The following is a 20,216-nucleotide window of genomic DNA, read 5'->3' as shown; positions in this document are numbered from 1 at the left end:
TTTAATCTATCTGCACACTATCTGTGATATTATTCCTTGATATTTCACATTAAATTGTTCCAAGTGTACACTATCCTGACCCTAAGAAATGTGTGTAAAATCATGGGTTTGAGATGTTAGATGCAAGGGTTTTTTTTTTTTTTTAATTAAAATGTAATTGTTAAAAAGAAGTATTTCCCTGTCTACCATCTAAAATTACTTCTATACCAATAATGTTAGCATTGCACTTTGTGGAACACTCATTTAGAACAGAGTTTTGGGAAGATTTATAAGACCAGGGCCTCCCAGGTAGCGCTAATGGTAAAGAACCCATCTGCCAATGCAAGAGACCTAAGAGACTCGGCTTAGATCCCTGGGTTGGGAAGATCTCCTGGAGGGGAGCATGGCAACCCACTCCACTATCTTGCCTGGAGAATCCCATGGATGGAGGAGCCTGGCAGGCTACAGTCCATAGGGTCACAAGGAGTTGGACATTACTGAAGCGACTTAGTATGCATGCTTACATGAAGAACTTGAAAGAAACCAATCTACTACTATTTCAACTGAGTCAAAGATAAAGCATTATTATGGCCTGTTTACACTAACTTTGAAAAAAGTAATTTAACATATGCAAGAATAATATAGGAGCTTCCCTGGTGGTCCAGGGGTTAAGAATCCACCTGCCAATGCAGGCGACATAGACTCGATGTCTGGTCCAGGAAGATCCCATATGCTGCAGAGCAACTAAGCCCGTGCGCCACAACTACTGAAGCCCACGTGCTCTAGAGCCTCGTGCTCTGCAACAAGAGAAGCCACCACAGTGAGAAGCCCACGCATCTCACTAGCCCCTACTCATTGCAACTAGAGAAAACCTGTGTGCAGCAATGAAGACCCAGCACAGCCAATAATAAATAAATAAAAATAATAAATAAATGACAGTGTAGTATTAAAAAAAAAAAGAGTAATACAGACTATCTCACTGCCTACGGGTCCCAACTTCTATAAAATAGAAAATTTATGAGCATTATTAAATCTTTTTTTTTAAGCCACCTGAATTCTTTCTTTAAAAGTTGGCTCATTATCCATTTAGTCTTAAATGATCACATCTGAGCAATTCCAGTTTGGGGAAAACCAGAAGACGCTGTTGTCTGTTTTGTTAACCGTGGACACTGAGCTGGAACAACAAAACAAATGCCACCCATCCTTCCCGCCCAAACCCAAATCTTCCACCTCCAAAAGCAAAAGCAAGCTCAGCTGTGGTCTATAATCATTCCATTAACCCTGCACTGAAGCATTAAATTAAACTGCCTAGTGCAGACACTACTTTTGCTACAAGGGGAAATGTACCTTGTAAGGCCATCACTTTATGCGAATAGATTTACTGAGCAATTCCATGTTTACAAGAGAATACCAATAAACAAAATAATTTAACAAGTTGTGCACGCTCCAATGGGGGTGTTACAACTGATTTTTCTTTTGCTGATATTTACTCTAAAGATTTTAGTCACAGAGAGTTTTAGCCTTAGAGTTCTCAAATGGTTTGTCTTTCTATAGAATTTTTAAACCAATACTTTAAATAAAATCACAGGAAAAAAGCTGACTTGAATTGGCACTGCAGTGGTAAGTCTTTAGTCCTCTGTGGTATAAATCACTACCTTGGGTGCTGAGGAGACTCTGAGAAGGACACGGTCGAGTTGGTGGCTGAGCCTAGGCCTTGGGCATGTGCCAAGTTCCTGACAACTAATTCAGCACTCTTCACACCAGCCCAAGCCTCCAAGCCTTCCCCAAGAGAAGGTGAAGATTCCTTTTCAGCAAATTCCATTTCCAGGGGAAACTTCGGGGTATGTCTCTTTAATAATGCTGCCCTATATCTCTGAAGCCAGGGAACTACAGAAGCCATTTCACTCTCTGTAAAAACTATGTCCTATTAAGAGAAGAGCAAGAAGCTGGTCTGGTGCAACAAATATTTGGCTTTCTGACACAGGAGATTTCGCCTCCAAAAAGAACCGAGTGATTTCAAACCGCTCACATCGAAATTCCATGTTCTGTCTCGTCAACCCAGAAGTGGCAAGAGGTCAAGTATGCCAGAAAAAATTCTTCAACAGTCAGATCATTAAAGGGTACTGAAATCCAGAAATACAGCACATCAGAGCTGGAAGGGATCTTGGAAACCATACAGCCCAAACCCCTTCCTTAACAGATAGTTCACGGTCATAGAATCGGCTTGTGTCAAAGACTAGAAACTTGTAAGCCAACTTTCTTCTTTATTACAGAGTTTTCTGAAGCTCTTCTTTGTCTCTGAAGCAATGAAGGCTGGTCAAGCCCAATCATGACAACTACACAGCATGCAGTGTATAAACTACGTGGTTAAGCCCTGCCTCTTATCACCAGGCAACAGAGTTATGGGGAAGCCTGCTCAGTCATGGCTGGGGAGCTCTCTTCTGCACAAAGACCTTCTGTGCATCACCAGGGACTTTGTTGCTTCCAAGATGCAATACCTAGAAAGCTGGCTAATGGAGGAAGCAGAGCAGATCCCCAGGGCCTGCTGAACTGATAAAGATTCAATAGCAACAGTAAAACAACAACAAAAACCTTCCCAGCCTAAACTCCCTGGGCTCTTGCTGTCAGAACCACTAACCACCACCTAGAAGCAGGATGCAAGAGCTGGTCAGGAGCCCTCTTCCACCTGCTGGGCCAGCTCCTAACCTCAGGCCTGGCCTCAAGGCCTCCCAGCCTCTGGTGGGTTAAAGCAGCACGCATTGGCTCTCACTATGACTGCCCTCATTTCTCAGGCCCCATTGGAGTCACCTCCACATCTGGGCAACCCCAAGTGGAGCAGGCTTACCTGTCAGCATCTCCGAGGCCCAGGGAGGTGTTTCTTTGCAGGGTCTCCCGCACCACAGCCATCCCATCAGGGAGCCGGTTCAGGCGGCGGGTGTAGAGGCCAAGTCCACCATCGGTCATGTACCTTTGAAAGGAGAAAGGGATGATGCAAATATCTGGTTAAGGGCAAGTCATGGACCATCTTGCCGTTCATATCGAGAAGCCCTGCATGGCCATCCTGTGCCCTAAGACGGAAGGAACCAAGGCTTTCCTGAGGTTCTGTCACTGATCACAGCCTAGAGATAACTCAGCTGATTCAACCCAAAGGATCACCAGCTTGCTAGCAAAAATAAAATTCAGATTAATTAACACAAACTCACAGGGATCTATGGAGCAGAAGGGAACTAGTGAAAAAATTAACTATCAGATGCATTCATGACATTCTTTTTAATGTCAGCAATTATACAAGCAGGTGTTTTACCTAAGTACTGTGAAGGCAACTGACAAGTCACTGGCAAATCTTAGGGAAAAATACTACAGAACAGCACAGGGGAAAAAGTAGGCAAGATTTTTAAGAAGGATGGTAAGAAAAGATGGAGGATACAGGAGCCAGCTTTGTCATCATGGGCAAGTCCTGGATTTTTCATCCAAACTCTGTGAATATCACAGTCTTCCTGCATCACCAGATGGGCATGGGAATTAGTGAGATAAGGAGTATCAAAGTGCTCTATAATTTGTATAAGACCACATAAACAGAAGATGTTATTAAGATAGCGATTATCTTAAAGTATGTGCAATGGTAAATTTCACCTTTGATACTGATGTCTTAGGGGGGTGTCCCAAGCTCTCTGAATAACAGTAATGTTACTTATCTAAACTTCAAGTTGATGCCACAGAGCTATCTTCCTATGAAATCAGTGTTGTCATGGGAAGGGAAGACCCCTGAGACTTTCTGTATAGATAGCTGACTATCCACCAATCAGATCAGCTCCTGAAAGATTAGCTACCAGTAGCAAGTAGTTTGGCTTCCCAGGTGGTTCAGTGTAAAGAATCTGCCTGCAGGAGATGAAGGAGACATGAGTTCGATCCCTGGGTTAGGAAGATCCCCTGGAGGAGGAAATGGCAACCCATTCCAGTATTTTTGCCTGGGAAATCCCATGGAGAGAGGACCTGGTGGGCTACAGTCCATGGTGTCTCAAAGAACCGGCCATGACTGAGAGGCTAAGCATGCATGCGTGCACGCACAAGGAAGTACTTCAGGTCCAAAGCAGCTTTACTTCAACCACCCTGGTTACTCCAAGACACCCCTCAGAGGAGACTGCTTGTGCCATCATCCCCATCTCCAGAGGAGAATGCAAAGCAAAACTTGAGCAGAGCCAGAAATCAAACTCAGAACCCTTTAATTCCCCCATGGGCCCCATCAGATTTGCAACACATCTGAAAATGCAAGTGATTTACTTTTCAAGTCCAATAACAGGGTGTGAAAAGACCAATGAATGAGTGATTATTTTGGTTCAACAGTCAGCTGAGCTATTAGTACATCATGGAATATTTCACTGCCTTTGGTATCTTGGCTTTAGAATATATGGGGTAGATCTTGAGGGTTCTCAATACTTGAGATTCTCTTATGTCTAGCTTAGGAACTTTTTGGAATATATTCTAAGAAAAATGGACTTATAGGATGCTGTGGAAGTTTGCCAGAACCAGTAGGATCACAGAAGAAAGTTCTCATGGGAGCTGTCTTGGATGAGGAGCTTCTGCTTTGGGTCAAAAGAACTCTCCCTCAGGGCAGCTTCCAGGATACCACATCTGAACTGACTTCTCTGATGGCCCTTTTCACCCCCTATTTGTGACATTAATGATCACAAAGCCAATATAATGGAATATCTGTTGAAGTCAGTCAAACCAATACCACATCTGAACTGACTTCTCTGATGGCCCTTTTCACCCCCTATTTGTGACATTAATGATCACAAAGCCAATATAATGGAATATCTGTTGAAGTCAGTCAAACCAATTGTTTGTGGTTGAATCGTACACTTTAAAATGATGAATTTTAGGGACTTGAGGTGGTCCAGTGGATAAGAATCCACCTGTCAATGCAGGGGACGCAGGTTTGATCCCTGCTCTGGGAAGATCTCCCACGCCGAGGCACAGCTACTGAGGCTGCACTCTACAGCCCATGCTCTGTGACAAAAGAAGCCACCACAATAAATAAGCAGCCTGCACACCACAAAGAGAGCGCCATTCTCCCTCATCGTTAACTAGAGAAAACCCATGTGCAGCAACAAAGACCCAGTGCAGCCAAGAATAAATAAAAATTTTAAAAATTGAAAAAAAATAAAAAGAATTTTATGGTATTTGACATAGGCCTCAATAAAGAAGTAAAAAGAAAAACCAAAAAATTCCAGCCATCATAGCTATATTTAAGTAATTATTTGTGTAATGACTTTAAAATTTTTTATTTATTTATTTTTGGCTGTGCTGGGTCTTTGCTACTGCAAGGGTTTTTCTCTAGTTGCCGTGTGAGGGCTTCTCATTGCGGTGGCTTCTCTCGTTGCAGAGCACAGGCTCTAGGCACTCAGGCTTCAGTAGTTCTGGTATATGGGCTTAGTTGCTCCACAGATTGTGAGATCTTCCAGGATCAGGGATTGAACATGTATCTCCTGCATTGGCAGGCGGATTCTTTCCCACTGAGCCACCAGGAAAGCCCTGTGTAATGACTTTCTGATTCTTGGTTCCCACACTAGATAGTAAGCTCTTTGAGAAGGGACTATTTTATTTTGTTCAAATCTATATTCTATGTCCCAACACATACTAAGCGCTTAACAAATATTGTTTTTGTTGAATGAAATCCAAAGACACAGACATAGGGTGAAGTTTAGCAAAAACATTTTGGGAGGAAACCAATTACAGGTTTTTTTTCCTCTTAAACGTCAGAAAATTTGACATCTAAGTCATATGGCAATTAAACTGTCTATCTGCCAGTCAGGAGCTTCCCACGCAGCACTAGTGGTAAAGAATCTGCCTGCCAATGTAGGAGATGTGGGTTCAATCCCTGGTTTGGGAAGATCCCAGGGTCAGGAAGATCCCCTGGAGGAGGAAGTGGCAACCATTCCAGCTTTCTTGCCTGGAAAATTCCATGGACAGAAGAGCCTGATGGGCTAAAGTCCATGGTGCCACAAAGGTTCAGACATGACTGAGCACCTGCCAGTCAACCCACCTGTCCATCCATCCACCCACTCACCCAATAGATACAGTCACCCAGGATCCAGTGGTGAGCTCTGTGTGTGCATCCTACAATCAGCATAAGGAGGAAAAAAAGTACCTACACCAAAATGCAGTAACTCTGCCAGAGGCTAGACTTTCTAGATCCAATGTCCTTTCAAGGAGATTTCAGTGGAAGCTGTTCAAAACACAATCTACTGCACCGTTAAGCATGGCAGTTAATTTCGATTTCAGCAAAGCCCGCTCAGCTGCTGCTGCTAAGTCGCTTCAGTCGTGTCCAGACTCTGTGCGACCCCATAGACGGCAGCCCACCGGGCTCCGCCCTCCCTGGGATTCTCCAGGCAAGAACACTGGAGTGGGTTGCCATTTCCTTCTCCAGTGCATGAAAGGGAAAAGTGGAAGTAAAGTCGCTCAGTTGTGTCCGACTCTTAGCGACCCCACGGACTGTAGCCTACCTGGCTCCTCCGTCCGTGGGATTTTCCAGGCAAGAGTACTGGAGTGGGGTGCCATTGCCTTCTCCATAGAGATAAACAAAAATTTTTCAACTGGGGAGATCTTGTCAAAGGACAAACAAACTAATTAAAGCATTCTTTTCCCTGCTGGATGTTTTACTGCTGGTGAAACAATATACATGGTAGGGCGATGACACGCACCTGGGCGTGTGGATGGAGGCCCACACATATACAGCCCTGGCTTTCCGTGAAGGCCAAGAGCAGAGGTTGCTGAGCTTCCAGAGTCTGAATGCTGAGATGTGCTGCAGCCTCCAGCCTGGTATTGCCAGGTGCAAGGTGTCAAAAACTGACCACTGATGATAGTGGGGGGCCTTGGATAGGTGGGACTGGATAGGCTAACTTAGCTTGTCAACGGCTACCGGGAATTCTGATCTTGTTTAGGCAGAGAGATGGGGGGGTAGGGGTAGGTGGGAGGAGTCAAGGATAAATCAGGATCCTCTGCCTTCTCAAATGGAGAAGGCAATGGCACCCCACTCCAGTACTCTTGCTTGGAAAATCCCATGGACGGAGGAGCCTAGTAGGCTACAGTCCATGGGGTCGCTAAGAGTCCTAAGAGTCGGACACGACTGAGTGACTTCACTTTCACTTGACCCTTTCATGCACTGGAGAAGGAAATGGCAACCCACTCCAGTATTCTTGCCTGGAGAATCCCAGGGACGGCGGAGCCTGGTGGGCTGCCGTCTATGGGGTCGCACAGAGTCGGACATGACTGAAGCGACTTAGCAGCAGCAGCCTTCTCAAATGGACCAAAGACTGAAAGGCAGAGTCGAATGCTACCAGCGTGATATGATCCAGTTTCCTTACAAATCTGCTCCATTCATTTTGTGCATATATGTATGTGTGTGTGTGAGAGAGAGAGGCAAGGGGAGGGAGGAGTCAGGAGGAAGTGGTTAAGGAAAAGAGGGAATTTACCTCTTCCTCCATAGGTTTGTAAAAATGCATTAAATCATAATTTTTTAAATAATATTCAAAATAAATTCTATGTCCTCTCACTGCAAGACAGTACAGCACTGTCACTTGAACTAGCCTCACACTCAAGAACTTAAATTTCTTATTTCTATAATTATTATTCCACCAAATACAGTATAAAAAGCCCTGGATATATTTTTAAATAACTCTTCTGGTCTCAATGAAAAATACACATACTTTGGTTCAACCCAAATTTCGTAGGAATTGGCTACTGAATACATCAATATAGACATCCATCAGTTCAGTTTAAGGAAGCATAATTTAGAGATGAAGCAGTCACTGGTGTGTTGCACTAGCCTTTGAGCAGAAGGGTGAACAGGTTTGTGGTCCTGAAGGCTCAGGAGGCTGGGTGGGATGGCTGGGTCCCATCTTGCGAGCTTTATCAGAGGCTTGCATTGGATGGAGAGGCAACGACTTGCCTGAGGTCACAAGGAAAGGAACCAGCTGATCTAGGGACCAAATCCCTGAGCCCCAGGGCCGCACTTTCCTTCTCCTTGGGGAAATAAATCATTAGTGCTGGAGCCTAGTGAGGTGCTGGTAATATCCTAATGTTTGCTTGCCGGGGTCCTGGCTAAGCCACCAAGCACCTGCACAATTTCAACACTATCCTCCACCTTGTGCTGCTTCCCCAGAGGCCCCTGGATGGACAGCAGGAGCCTCTGTTAAAGAGCCAGGGTGTCTGTGGGTGTTTTTCTTGCTTTTCAAGGCTGGAGTGGCTCATGAGCATCAGAGTTAGGAGCATGGCTGTGTCATCAGTGAGTCCTGGGTTCAGTCTTCCCGGCCTCATGCTAGCTGAGGGCCCTTGTGTGCATCGTTGTTAGCAAGTACTGAGGGTTACTGATGCTGGCCGGATGCTGTGCTAAGTGCCTCACAGAAATCCTGACATCTTCAAGAGTCTTATCAAGTATTACTTTTATCTCTATTTTTCAGATGAAGACAAGGAAACAGGTCAAGATCACTGTGCCGGTAGATGGGTTCAAATTCCAGCTTTGTCACTTTTGGGGGCGGGTAATTTCTCCAAGTTTCAGCTTCCTCATCTGCAGGATAGTTGAAACTACTGATTTATCTCATAGGGCCATGGTGGGTTGACTGAGACATTATAATGCCCAGGGTCTGCTACCTTAGGAGCCCTTTAGGAGATCAACCCTGAATAGTCACTGGAAGGACTTATGCTGAAGCTAAAGCTCTGATACTTTGACCACCTGATGCAAAGAACCAACTCACTGGAAAAGACCCTGATGCTGGGAAAGAGGGAAGGCAGGGGGAGAAGGGGGCAACCAAGGATGAGATGGTTGGATGGCATCACCGACTCAATGGTCATGAGTTTGAGCAAACTCCAGGAGATGGTGAAGGACAGGGAAGCCTGGTATGCTGCAGTTCATGGGGTTGCAAAGAGTCAGACATGACTTAGTGACTGAACAACTGTTACTATAAGTAGCAGTGATGGCCTGTGTCTCTGAGTAGTGACACTGAAGTCCCTCCTCCCCTTCCAATTCCACAAATATTGTGTACCAGGCACTATGCCAGGCTGGGATTACACAGATCTCATTCCTGCCCTGCCCTGCCCTGGTGAAGCTCAAAATTGACAAGGCTCTCAGACATGTAAGTAGGCAGCTCTCCTACCACATGATGAGTGGTAGGAGATAGATGTACAGTACAGAGAGATGTACGACAGGCTCTGCGCACACAGGGGACAGAGGTCACAGAGGGATGCTATTTAAGTTGGCCTTTGAAGGGTGCACAGGAGTTTGCCAGTCAAAGGAGGAGGATCCATCTAGGCACATAGATGGCATGTACAAAAGCTGAGAGGAAGGTAAGAGGATGGGAAGTAGTTCACTGTTGCCAGAACAGCAGGAACAAAGACAGGAGCTGGGCTGCAAGGGGACTGGGGCCCAGTCAAGAAGGGCTTGGAGGCCAAGAGGGGCAGAGACCTTTGTCTGGGAGCTGGGTAAGCTATGAAGGGGGTAAGCCCATGAATTCAGGCTTTCGTTTGAAAGAGAACACTGACTTTTCAATACCTCCACCATCCAACACTCTATTTTTGGTGAGCAATGTTTCACTGATATTTCCTCCTGTATATTTTCCAGAACATGCTGCTGGTCTGGGTCCCATCTGAGGCACCCCAGACCTTCAGGGAATGATCAGACTTGCAGAATAGACCTCACCATCCCTCCAACTAAAGGCAACTTTAGTTGTGACGGCAACACATCTAGGACAAGGAACTTTCTCAACAGAATAGGTGCATCCTGAGTAACTGACGGGAGGTATGAAAAAGCTCTGGAATCTCATAGGACCTGTCAGAACAAACACGCTAGATTCTGAGTCCAGCATTGTCAACAGATCTCGTCTCCTTGAAATGTGCGTAGTGAGGCACTAATGTCGAACAAGTGAAACTGGCATGAGTCACCTTCAGAAGTGGGGACAGAGGACCCCTTGTTCCTGAAGTTCCCAACATGGAGCATAAGGAACACAAAGGGGCTCTCAATAATCGCAAAGGAAATCACCTTTTGTCAAGAACTGGGGGAGGTAAGAGAAGGGAAGGGAAAGCAATTTGTACATTGACAAGAGTCTAGTGTATTCCTATTAGAGCACAACATAAAAAAATGAAAAACTTTCAGATGCAAAAAATGAAAGCAATAAAAACAAACAAACAAACAAAAAATCAAGTCTAAGTGATTACTTTTCTTCAAAGACATGGCAGCATGTCTGTGTTTTTTGGACACACTTTTGGTTTAAATGTGAACATAGCAAAGAAAAATGGAATAAAAGAATTGCATACAAAAAAGCTATTCCCTGCCAACATCAATATAAATATATGAACATATACATCAACACATACTTTGTTGTATAAGGTTAAAGAAAATGATGTGGGCTGCTGAAAAGTCCTTGCATTTGAGTTTCAGCAGCAGCCAAGTCCTCAAACAACAAATGCTTTCACAGCGCTCTTCACTCCATGACAATGGGCCTGACATTTACATTTGAAGTTTATTAGGATGTAAATTGAGTTTCTAGACAAACCTGTAAAAGGATCCCTTTAGTTTAGAGCCTCTTAGAAGTGCAATGAATAAACTTCACTCTGGGTCATAGAAGGACAAACCAACAAGTGAGTCTAACAAAGCTGCCTGAATCCTTTTGAAGAAAGTCAATCTTAGTGACAGAAAACAATCTGTTCCGTTTAGCTTAAGCGGAGAAGACACATTTGAAATGCAAAAATATGGTTGGGGGAAAAAAACAGATTTTTTGATTTTTCAATGTTCTTTTTGGGAGACTTATGAGAGTTCAGTTTTCTTCTCTAGCAAAATAAGAAGAATAAGAAGACTGAAGCACTAAAATTTAGGCACTTAAGATTTTACTACGGGAACCACTTTGCCCTCAGTTTTTAGGCATAAAAGCTGACACAAATATCACATATTTCATTTACCAAGCCACCCCTCACTGCCTCCACCTTCAATGACAGGAAACATATCACAGAGCAATTCTCAGACCTTACCCACTACAGATTTAACACAAAAACCAAATAAAGGTGAATCCTAATCAAAGAACACGGTGCTGCTGCTTCTCTATCGTGTGCATGCGTGTGTGTGTGTGTGTGTGTGTGTGTGTGTGAGTGTTAGTTGCTCAGCTGTGTCTGACTCTTTGTGACCCCATAGACTGTAGCCCGCCATGCTTCTCTGTTCATGGGATTCTCCAGGCAAGAATACTGGAGTGGGTTGCCATTCCCTTCTCCAGGGGATCTTCCCGACCCAGGGATTGAACCCAAGTCTCTGGCATTGCAGGCAGATCCTTTACCGTCTGAACTACCAGGGAAGCCCTATCATGGATCATCCCAAACTGACATGCAATGAAACAAAACCCACGGCAGCCTCTGGAGAGCAAGTCTAAGGTTTGAGTGTCTTTCTTGGTTAGGTTGCCCTCCAATAATAAAACTTGATGCATAAATAATCCAGATAGGCAACACAAATAATCAAGAAACATTTCTATGGTGTTCATGTCTTTTGGGGGACTCCTCCAACAATCCTGCTGGCAGCGGGAGAGGAGGAGGTGCAGATCCACAGGACCAGTTTCCTACCTGTCTGCCCAGCACAGGGATGGGGCACCGCCTCCCACTGTGTTCTAGGATGGCTGCTTCTCCAGGAAATCCCCAAGCTGGTATCTTGCCCTTTTTCGGAGGATATGAGACTTCAGTTTTCCTCTCTAGCAGAATCTGCCATTATTCCGCTCACTCCTAGAACACCCACCTTGGCTCAGAGCACAGAACAGGACCATGGCAGATAGATATCCCTTTCACTGTAGGAAAGTTCCTTCAATGGCCAGGAGCCACCGACCTGGAGCATCCACAGCTCCAGGGGCACCCACTCCTTCCATGGCTCATCTGTATCTCACTCCATCTTACCGAGTCAGTCCTGGCTGTGAAGCGAGCCAGAAGTCCAGGCTCAATTCTCTGACCCTGGTGCAGCAGGAAAGCGAGCCTGTGACAGAAGTGAGCCGGCCTCAGGAGGTCTGAAGCCTACCCTGGCTACTTACTTAGTCACCAGAGCACACCTCTCTGGGGAGTGCTGCAAAGATGTTGCTAAGCTAGTCAGACCAGAGCTCAATCCTGGCAGGCCACGGGGACAGAGGTAAGAGCAGGAAAAGGCAGGCCTGGGAGAAGGAGAAGTCAGAGGGTCCCAGGGGGCCCCATTAGGTGTCACTGGGGGAAAGTGATGTCATAGACTTTATTTCCAAAAGCCAGGTGCTGCGAAGCTGCTTGAAGAGAGAAGAAGGCACGCTGCGGAGGTCATGCCACAAACATCAACACCTGCCTCACCCTCTACCTACCACTGAACCAGTAGCTTCAGCATCACTTGGCAACTTACTAGAACTGTGGTAACCTAGACCTCCTGAATCAGACTCTGCAGTTCAACAAGGACCTTAGGAGGTTCTAATGTGCATGAAAGAATGGAAAGCAGCGACCTCAGGCAGTGGTCTCCATAGTAGGGGGCATAAGATGATCCACAGTGATGAAAACTAAAATGTTCCTGTTTTATTTATTTCTTATCATGTCACTTGTAAATCCTGGGTGTAGGCAGTTATTGCAGTATACACAGTATTTCAGTGACAAAGCACATATATGTTTAAAAAACAAGTACAATGTCTAACAGAGGAACAAGCTCTTTTTTGACACAACCAAAAATAGTCTAGAGATCATTATCGAAAGCAGAAATTTCTAAATCTTCTTGAGTTGTGGATTCCTTAGAGAAACCAGTGAAAGCCATGGAGGTTAACCTCACATATGTACAAAATGAGTATCCAGTTCTAGTTAGTTCACAGACCACCACCCGCACCCACCCCAACCTGGCCCCATGTTCATGGCCCCTTGCGGAGTTAGGGCAGAAGTGGATCCTGGCTGGGTCTGTCCCTTCAACATATATAGTTTACAAATAGCAAAGTGTTTGCTTGTCTTTGCTGTAAATGGACTCAGGGTGGCACATGGCATTGCTATAGCTCACAAGTCATCTTGAATTTTAGCATACGGACTTGAGTTGATCACTACTGTGGGTTTGGGCTTGCCCCCACCAAACTTCCAGCAGAAGAGAGACTGAGCAAGTGGTAAAATTCCTGCGTGGTGATGAAACACACTGTTATGGTTCTTGCATCTTTTGTAAAATGCAACGTGGATTTTCACAAGCTTAATGAAATTCCATCTAGTGTTGATTGCCAGAGCATTTTGGTTTAACTCGCCTAAGGATCTATACATATATCTTTAAGAACTTGTAACTGTACTAATAAAATGTACAATCACACAGAGAGCCCAGGATTACAACAATTAACCCTTATTTATCACTCCTATTGAAATAAATTTTGGTTGTTTAGTCGTTAAGTCGTGTCTGACTCTTTGCAACCCCATGGACCAGGCTCCTCTGTCCAAGGGATTTCCCAGGCAAGAATACTGGAGTGGGTTGCCATTTCCTTCTCCAGGGGATCTTTCTGACCCAGGGATCAAACCCGTGTCTCTTGTACCGGCAGGCGGATTCTTTACAACTGAGCCACTAGGGAAGCCCATTGAAATAAATACACACACATAAATTTTTCATTACAACCTGTAACTATTCTTGTTTAAAATGGGCGTTGGCAGGTCACCCTCCTGAAGAAAGGCTGCATGCTTTGGAAATTTGACAGTCCCCATGTCTGGTATTTGGTCTGGCCTGAATTCTCTTTATTGTGGTTCAACTGTCAGTGTGGGATTGCAGCAAGAATTTCTAGCACGAGCAGGAAGCTTTTTGTCCACCTACTGAAAGATGAAACACATTCTAGCACACAGGAGACAGCTCTCTAGACAAAGCCTCTTTAAGCTCTTTCTTGGAATGAAACAGATGGTGAAAGGAGATTGACTGATATCCAGGAATTCTCAAACCTGAGAATATACCCAAATCATCTGGGGAACCTGAGAAAAATGCAGACTTCAAGGCCCCAGATTCACAGATGCAGAATGCCATTAGCGGGGCCCAAACCCTGAATTTTTAAATAGACCTTATATTTTAAGAGCATTTAGAGGTTTACAGAGAAATTTCACAGAAGAAAATACAGAGTTCCATTAAACTTCTTTCCCTCTACTACCAGTTTCCCCTAACATCTTGTATCAATGTGGTACATTTATTAAAACTGATGAACTAATACTGACACATTAATATTTGATACTAACATTATTAATTATTATCCATCATATCGACATATTATTAACCAAAGTCCATAGTTTACATTACATTGTGCTCTAAGGGTTCTGACAAATGCATAATGATATATATCCACCATCACAGTCTCATACAGATAATGTTTTATTGCCTTAAAGATGTCCTGTCTCCCTCATTCATCCCTTCCCCCAAAACTGTATTTTTAACAGACGTGTAAGTAAATTTCTCTCCCTCCCTCCATCCCTCCCTCTCTCCCTTCCTTCCTTCCACACTTCCTTTCTTTCTCTCTTAAATTTTTTCTTGTAGTCAGGATCAAGCTTTCAGAAATGCTGCCTTAAATCTGGAGCCTTGGATGGAGGAATTGTGAGCTAGACTGACCTCAGTTTCCCTAAGAGTTCAAGAGTCACCAAAACGTGACTATAGTGTAACAGTAACTTAAATTTCTAATCCTCACAGTAACTAGTCTTGGCCCTGTATATTAAGGGAACAATGTGTATGGTAAGAGTACCCGATTCCTGATTCCTAATGGCCTCTCCATCTCAGATTGATGCCTGATAAGAGTTTTTAGAACCCTTCTAAAATACTATCACTTGGTTGTGGACTTTCAGGCCTAAGTCCAACTGTGGAAGCCCAGACTGGGAAGGGACAGGAGAGAACACGGAGTGCCGGGGCCATCTGTGGAAGGCTTAGCAGGGGCATCATAACTAGATGCCCTTACCCCGAAAGAGCCTTCTGCTGGGTCAAGAGAACCTGTCTGTCCTCCTAGGCACTTCTTATGCACTAGGACACACTTGCCAATCTTCTGGATGCTGCTACACCTTATCATTCCTGTGATTTCTGACATGACTCCTGACCCCTAAAGTTCTCTATGACACAAGTTCACTTTTTGCCTTAAGTCGGTAGAATCTGTGCCAGCATTCAGGATTGTGTGTTTCCTTTCCAAGATGACTAGAGCTCCTGGCAGTGGGAATCAGATACCCAGAGTCTCTTTCCCTTTCGGTTGCTGGTAGACACCGCTTGGTAATAACCCGAGTCACTACCAAACTGGGGAGAAGCCAGCTGGCACTTGAGTTTCGGTTTATGCAAGTTTCACTTCGTCTTACCTAGACCCCACCTGAAAGAAATGCCCAAAAATATTGGGAACAGGTGGGGACTTCCTTGGTGGCTCAAACAGTAAAGAATCTGCCTGCAGTGCAGGAGACCTGGGTTTGATCCCTGGATTGGGAAGATCCCCTGGAGAAGGGAACGGTTACCCACTCTAGTATTCTGGCCTGGAGAGTTCCATGGACTGTATAGTCCATGGGGTCGCAAAGAGTTGGACATAACTGAGCGACTTTCACTTTCACTGAGAACAGGAGGAGGACTGAGGTGACTAATGTAAATGGGAGGCAAGCCCTTCCTTCTGCAGTCTGAGGCATAAAGCAGGCCTTGAGTTACCACCTGGCCTCAGCAAAGATTTCTGCAAACAGCTGGGGGGACGCAGGAAGCACCACACTAGAGCCGTATGCAGGCTGCTATCCTAGAGATGGTCCTGCTTTTGAGCTGGTGTCATTCATTTAATAAATGTTTATGCAGCCCCTGCTGACAGGTTGGCGCTGGCCTGGGTGCTGGGGATACAAGAATCAGATCCACTCCTTGACCCTGAGGAGCTCAGTATCTGGGTCGGGGAAACAGACGTGTGAATGTTTGCATGGGCTTCAGCAAGAGCCAGACCAGGGAGCAGGGCCAGAAAAGGCTTCTTAGAGGAAGGAACTCTCAAGTGGCAACTTGAGAGATGAGAAGGTATCTGCCAGGAAGCATTGGGTTGGAGCAAGTAAATTAGTTCACACAGACCCACATGTACCAATACAAAGGATCTAAAATGTATAGTGGGGTCTTCCTTGGTGGTCCAGTGGTTAAGGATCTGCCTTCCAATGCAGGGGACACAGGTGCCATCCCTGGTTGGGGAATTAAGGGCCCACATGTGGTGGGGCAACTGAGCCCACATGCCACAACTAGAGAGAAGTCCATGCTCTACAACGGAAGAGAACCCATGCATGCTGCAAGTAAGATGGGATACCACCAAAAATAAACAAATAAATATTTTTTAAAAGTAAATAAAAGGTACAGTGGATTCACTGTGCGGTCTTAGATGATAAATTTCTACCAGGTAACATTTTCATTAAGAAACTCATTATTCTGGGCACTCGCTCTAAATGGAATTCAATAAATTTATTTCCAACCACAAAGAAATATGTATATAGGCCTCTGGCCTTCAAACACAGGGATTAAGCCAAAACTGAGTGTCCACAAGGATACTCGAATTACCTGCCACTAAATCCAGCAAGCTCAGTAGACACAACAGCTGACAACACAGGATGCCTGACCCTGTGCACTTTTCCATTTGTCCACAAACACCGGTCACCTTCAGAAACAAAACACAGGCAGCCTGGAACGGCAGTTCTCCACAAGAGTGGGCCCACAGCTGGGGTGGGGCAGGAATTTAAAAGAGCATATTTGATGCTATAAATCTACCATTTTAAACAAAAAACTAAAAAGACCCAAGGTTTTTTTATAAGGTATTCTATAAAGTTTGACAGAATTTTGGTTCATGTGGAACTACTAAAGAGACATTAATTCTCTAAGGACACACCTATTCTTATTCTCACACCCCCTCTCTTCCCAATTCAGATCACATTAATGGATATTAGAGGTTTGTTTTTTTTTTTAATATCCGAAAGACACTGAGTTCAAGTTTTGTGAGGAGGGGAGCCAGTCATTTTCCTTCTGGAGAGTTCAGACTGAACTATGTAAGCAGCAGCCCTCCATATTAAGTGAGGTCATCTAAACATGCGTTGCACAGTCCCAGCAGTAGCCCTGGGCATATGCACGTGGAGGGAACCAGCCTATGGCTGACAGCACAGAAGGGCCCTCCCTGCCCTGAGCCACGGCAGGCAGATCTCATAGCTACCTCTTTGGGGTGCCACTCCCACCCCCAAAACAGCTGCATTGCATAATCCTTTCCTTGGGTAAATCACTTAAACAGGGCATGCTGAAATTCTCAACCTTAAAAACACAAGAAAATCCTAAAGTGAAAAGGCTTCATGTACAAACCAAGGGCCACTGGAAAGAAAAAGTCAGCCCAGCCTCCATCTGGGCATACCCCAGATAATACCTGAGTCCCTAAGCCACAGAAAAATGTCCTTTGCTACCAAAATTCATAAAAGTCCCTCCTACTCCAAAATGTGCCCATGGGGTCCAACATGGTACAAACTCCAAAAAAAACAAATGATGTGCTCCTCAATGATTAAAACACCATGCTTGAGTTGCCATATGATTCAGCAATCCTACTCCTGGGCATTTATCTGGAGAAAATCGTAATTCAAAAAGATACGTGCACCCCTGTGTTCACTACAGCAGTATTTACAATAGCCAAGACATGGTAACAACCTAAACGTCCATCAATAGAGGAATGGATAAAGACATGGTACATATATACAATGGGATACTACTCAGCCATAAAAGAGAATGAAATAAAGCCATTTACAGCAAATAGATGAAACTAGAGATTACCATACTAAGTGAAGTAAGTCAGAAGGAGAAAGACAAATACCATATTATAACATCTGTATGTACAATTTAAAATATGACACAAATAAACTTATCTACAGAAACAGACTCATAGAGAACAGACTTCTGGTTGCCAAGGAGGAGGGGCATAGGGGAAGGATGGCTTGGTAGTTTGGGGACAATAAATGCAAACTATTACATATAGCATGGATAAACAACAGGGTCCTACTCTGTAGCACAGGGAACTATATTCAATATCGTGATAAGCCATAATGGAAAAGAATTTTTAAAAAACCCCTGTGTTCATCTCTACACTGACATGCAGTGGTCTCATTTCACCATACTCTGCCTCCTCTATCATCTTACTGTTGAAATATCAGATTTTTTTTTAAAATCACCTTCCCCACCTTCCACTTAGGATACCAACCTGAAAAGGTTGTACCTCTAAAACTTTAACTGCAACCAAGCATTAAGAAGAAAACCAGTAATACACAGTCTTACAGAATGACAGAATATTAGATCAGGTGTGTGGGGGGGTCCCCAAGATTACTTGGTTTGAGAATTTCTCAGATGACGAACTGACACTCAGAGTTTAAGTGATTTACTCAAGGAAACACAACTAGGAAGTAGTCACTGCTGTGTCTTCGTTTTAATATATTTTTGTGCTCAATAAATCATGTTCAACAAATCTTTTACGATAAAACTGATGTTTGGTTCCCTTATTTTCCATTTTGTTATAACTGTTTTATCTATTTATCTCCTTGTGTTCCAGTCTCTCAACAAGTTCAATAAATGTAGGACCAGTACTATTATAATTATGATTAGCATAATTATTGTTTTTGAGCTTGTATTTTTGTTTCACTGCCCGCAGTCCCTAGATTGTGATTAGAACTCTTGAGATAGGTGCCTAACAAATGTTCTTGGCGGACTAAATGAAAGAATAAATAATAACCCAGAATTAAGTTGTTTTAATATAAATATTATATGTGTCTTAAGGATTTAGAGAATACGAAGAAGTGAGACATCCTTGCATCTATTTAGAGAAAAGTTAAATATATTCACAGAGGCTAGGTTAGCTAAAGGCTTCAAGGAAGACTTCTAGGAAGGTGGGGACCCCCCACGCAGGGAAAGCTAGTAAGAAAAGGCTGGAAGGAGGGGTCACAGGTCCCACTGAAGGGACAGCACGGCATGAACACAGTCCCCCGTGTAGGGAACAACGTCAGTGCCGCTCTCTCAGTGACTCCTGAACCTGAGCTGAAGGAAGTCATGTTGTCCCATGGCTGAATTCCCATTATCTGTGGTTTTTCTAAAAAGGAGTAAAAAGTGTAACCAGCAGAGCAGGGAGTTCAGTTGGAAAGGCAAAAACTACCCCTCGAATTCAACACATATGGAGCTGGACAGTGCCACAGGCGTGTTTGCATGAAGGACAGGTGTGCATCTTCCCCCAGCGAGGCAGCTGCTGGAGCTCAAGAGGTCACTTGGGCAGGAGATACCCAGGAGTCCAGCATCCAGGCAAACAGGCCAGTCTGGGGACAGACAGGTGGGTGGTGTGAGAAGGGAGGGGCGGGGCACCCCTGGGCAGCTGGAGCATGCTAGCGGGAAGGGCCGGCTGAGAGGGAGCCGGAACCCCGGGCAGGGACCTCCGGAGCAGGAATCAAGCAAAAGCTGGTGGTCTACAGGATACTCGAATTACCTTCTATCACGGCTGTAGGAGCTGCAGTCACAACAGCTGCACGGACAAAGGAACGGGATTCCTGACTTTCTCAGGCTTCCACTTGTTCAAATGTTTCTACTTTGATAAGAATGAGAGATGGATCCGCTGAAATAGTCATTCAAACAGAGCAGGGGCAAAGCGGAGACCCCCAACCTTGCATCCTTAGAGCGAGCTTACTCCATACTGTAACCTTTTTACACTTTGAGAATCTATTGATTTCATTACACAACCGATAGAGTGTGACTCTCAGGAACATCTGGGCGGGTGTGCAGCCGCTGAGCTGACAGTGATTCTCTACAGCCCCTCCGAAAGCCGCCAGTCCAGAACCTACACCCGGGAAGGAGGCGGGTCTCATTTTTGCGCTTATCTGAAAGGGGCTTGCGTGAGACCATTTTCAGGAGGAATAGCTTTGGTGCCTGTCTACCACCTGCAAGCTGGTGCGGAGACCTGGCTTGTCAAAGAAACCTTCTCCTGAGCCCAACACTCAGCTCTGCTCCATCCTTATTAGAACCTCAGTAATTTCCACGGGAGCTGGACGCCCTGAATCTTACACTGGGAAGAACTTTTATAAGTCCCTTCTCTCAGCTCCTCATCTCATGCAAGAATTCCTTCTGCAACATGTGGAAATAGGTTTCCAGATTCTGCTTGATTACTCTCAGGAACAGGAGGCTCACGTTCTTACAATGAGCCCAGCCCGCTTTGGACAGCTTTGATTTTCAGCATGTTTTTAATAGTCACCTTCGTGTTTATTAGGAAATAAAAAATGGAAGT

The 20,216-nt window shown here is 44.6% G+C and overlaps 1 protein-coding gene across 3 annotated transcripts in view; it reads right to left on the bottom strand.

Annotated features, from left to right (window-relative positions):
• The window catches only part of NAV2 (neuron navigator 2), a 423,467-nt gene that overhangs the window by 123,880 nt on the left and 279,371 nt on the right, over positions 1 to 20,216 (bottom strand). For all 3 annotated transcript variants that reach the window (XM_081533713.1, XM_081533716.1, XM_081533715.1), the window contains one exon: positions 2,825 to 2,947. In XM_081533713.1, the coding sequence (XP_081389839.1) occupies positions 2,825 to 2,947 (123 nt within the window). The remainder of the gene's footprint in view (positions 1 to 2,824; positions 2,948 to 20,216) is intronic.

This window comes from Giraffa tippelskirchi, chromosome 10 (assembly GCF_054371585.1).
Source record: "Giraffa tippelskirchi isolate mGirTip1 chromosome 10, T2T-mGirTip1v1.2.pri, whole genome shotgun sequence".
Lineage (NCBI taxonomy): Eukaryota > Metazoa > Chordata > Mammalia > Artiodactyla > Giraffidae > Giraffa > Giraffa tippelskirchi.
Note: the sequence above shows the minus strand (reverse complement) of the source record. Positions and strands in the feature narration are given on the sequence as shown.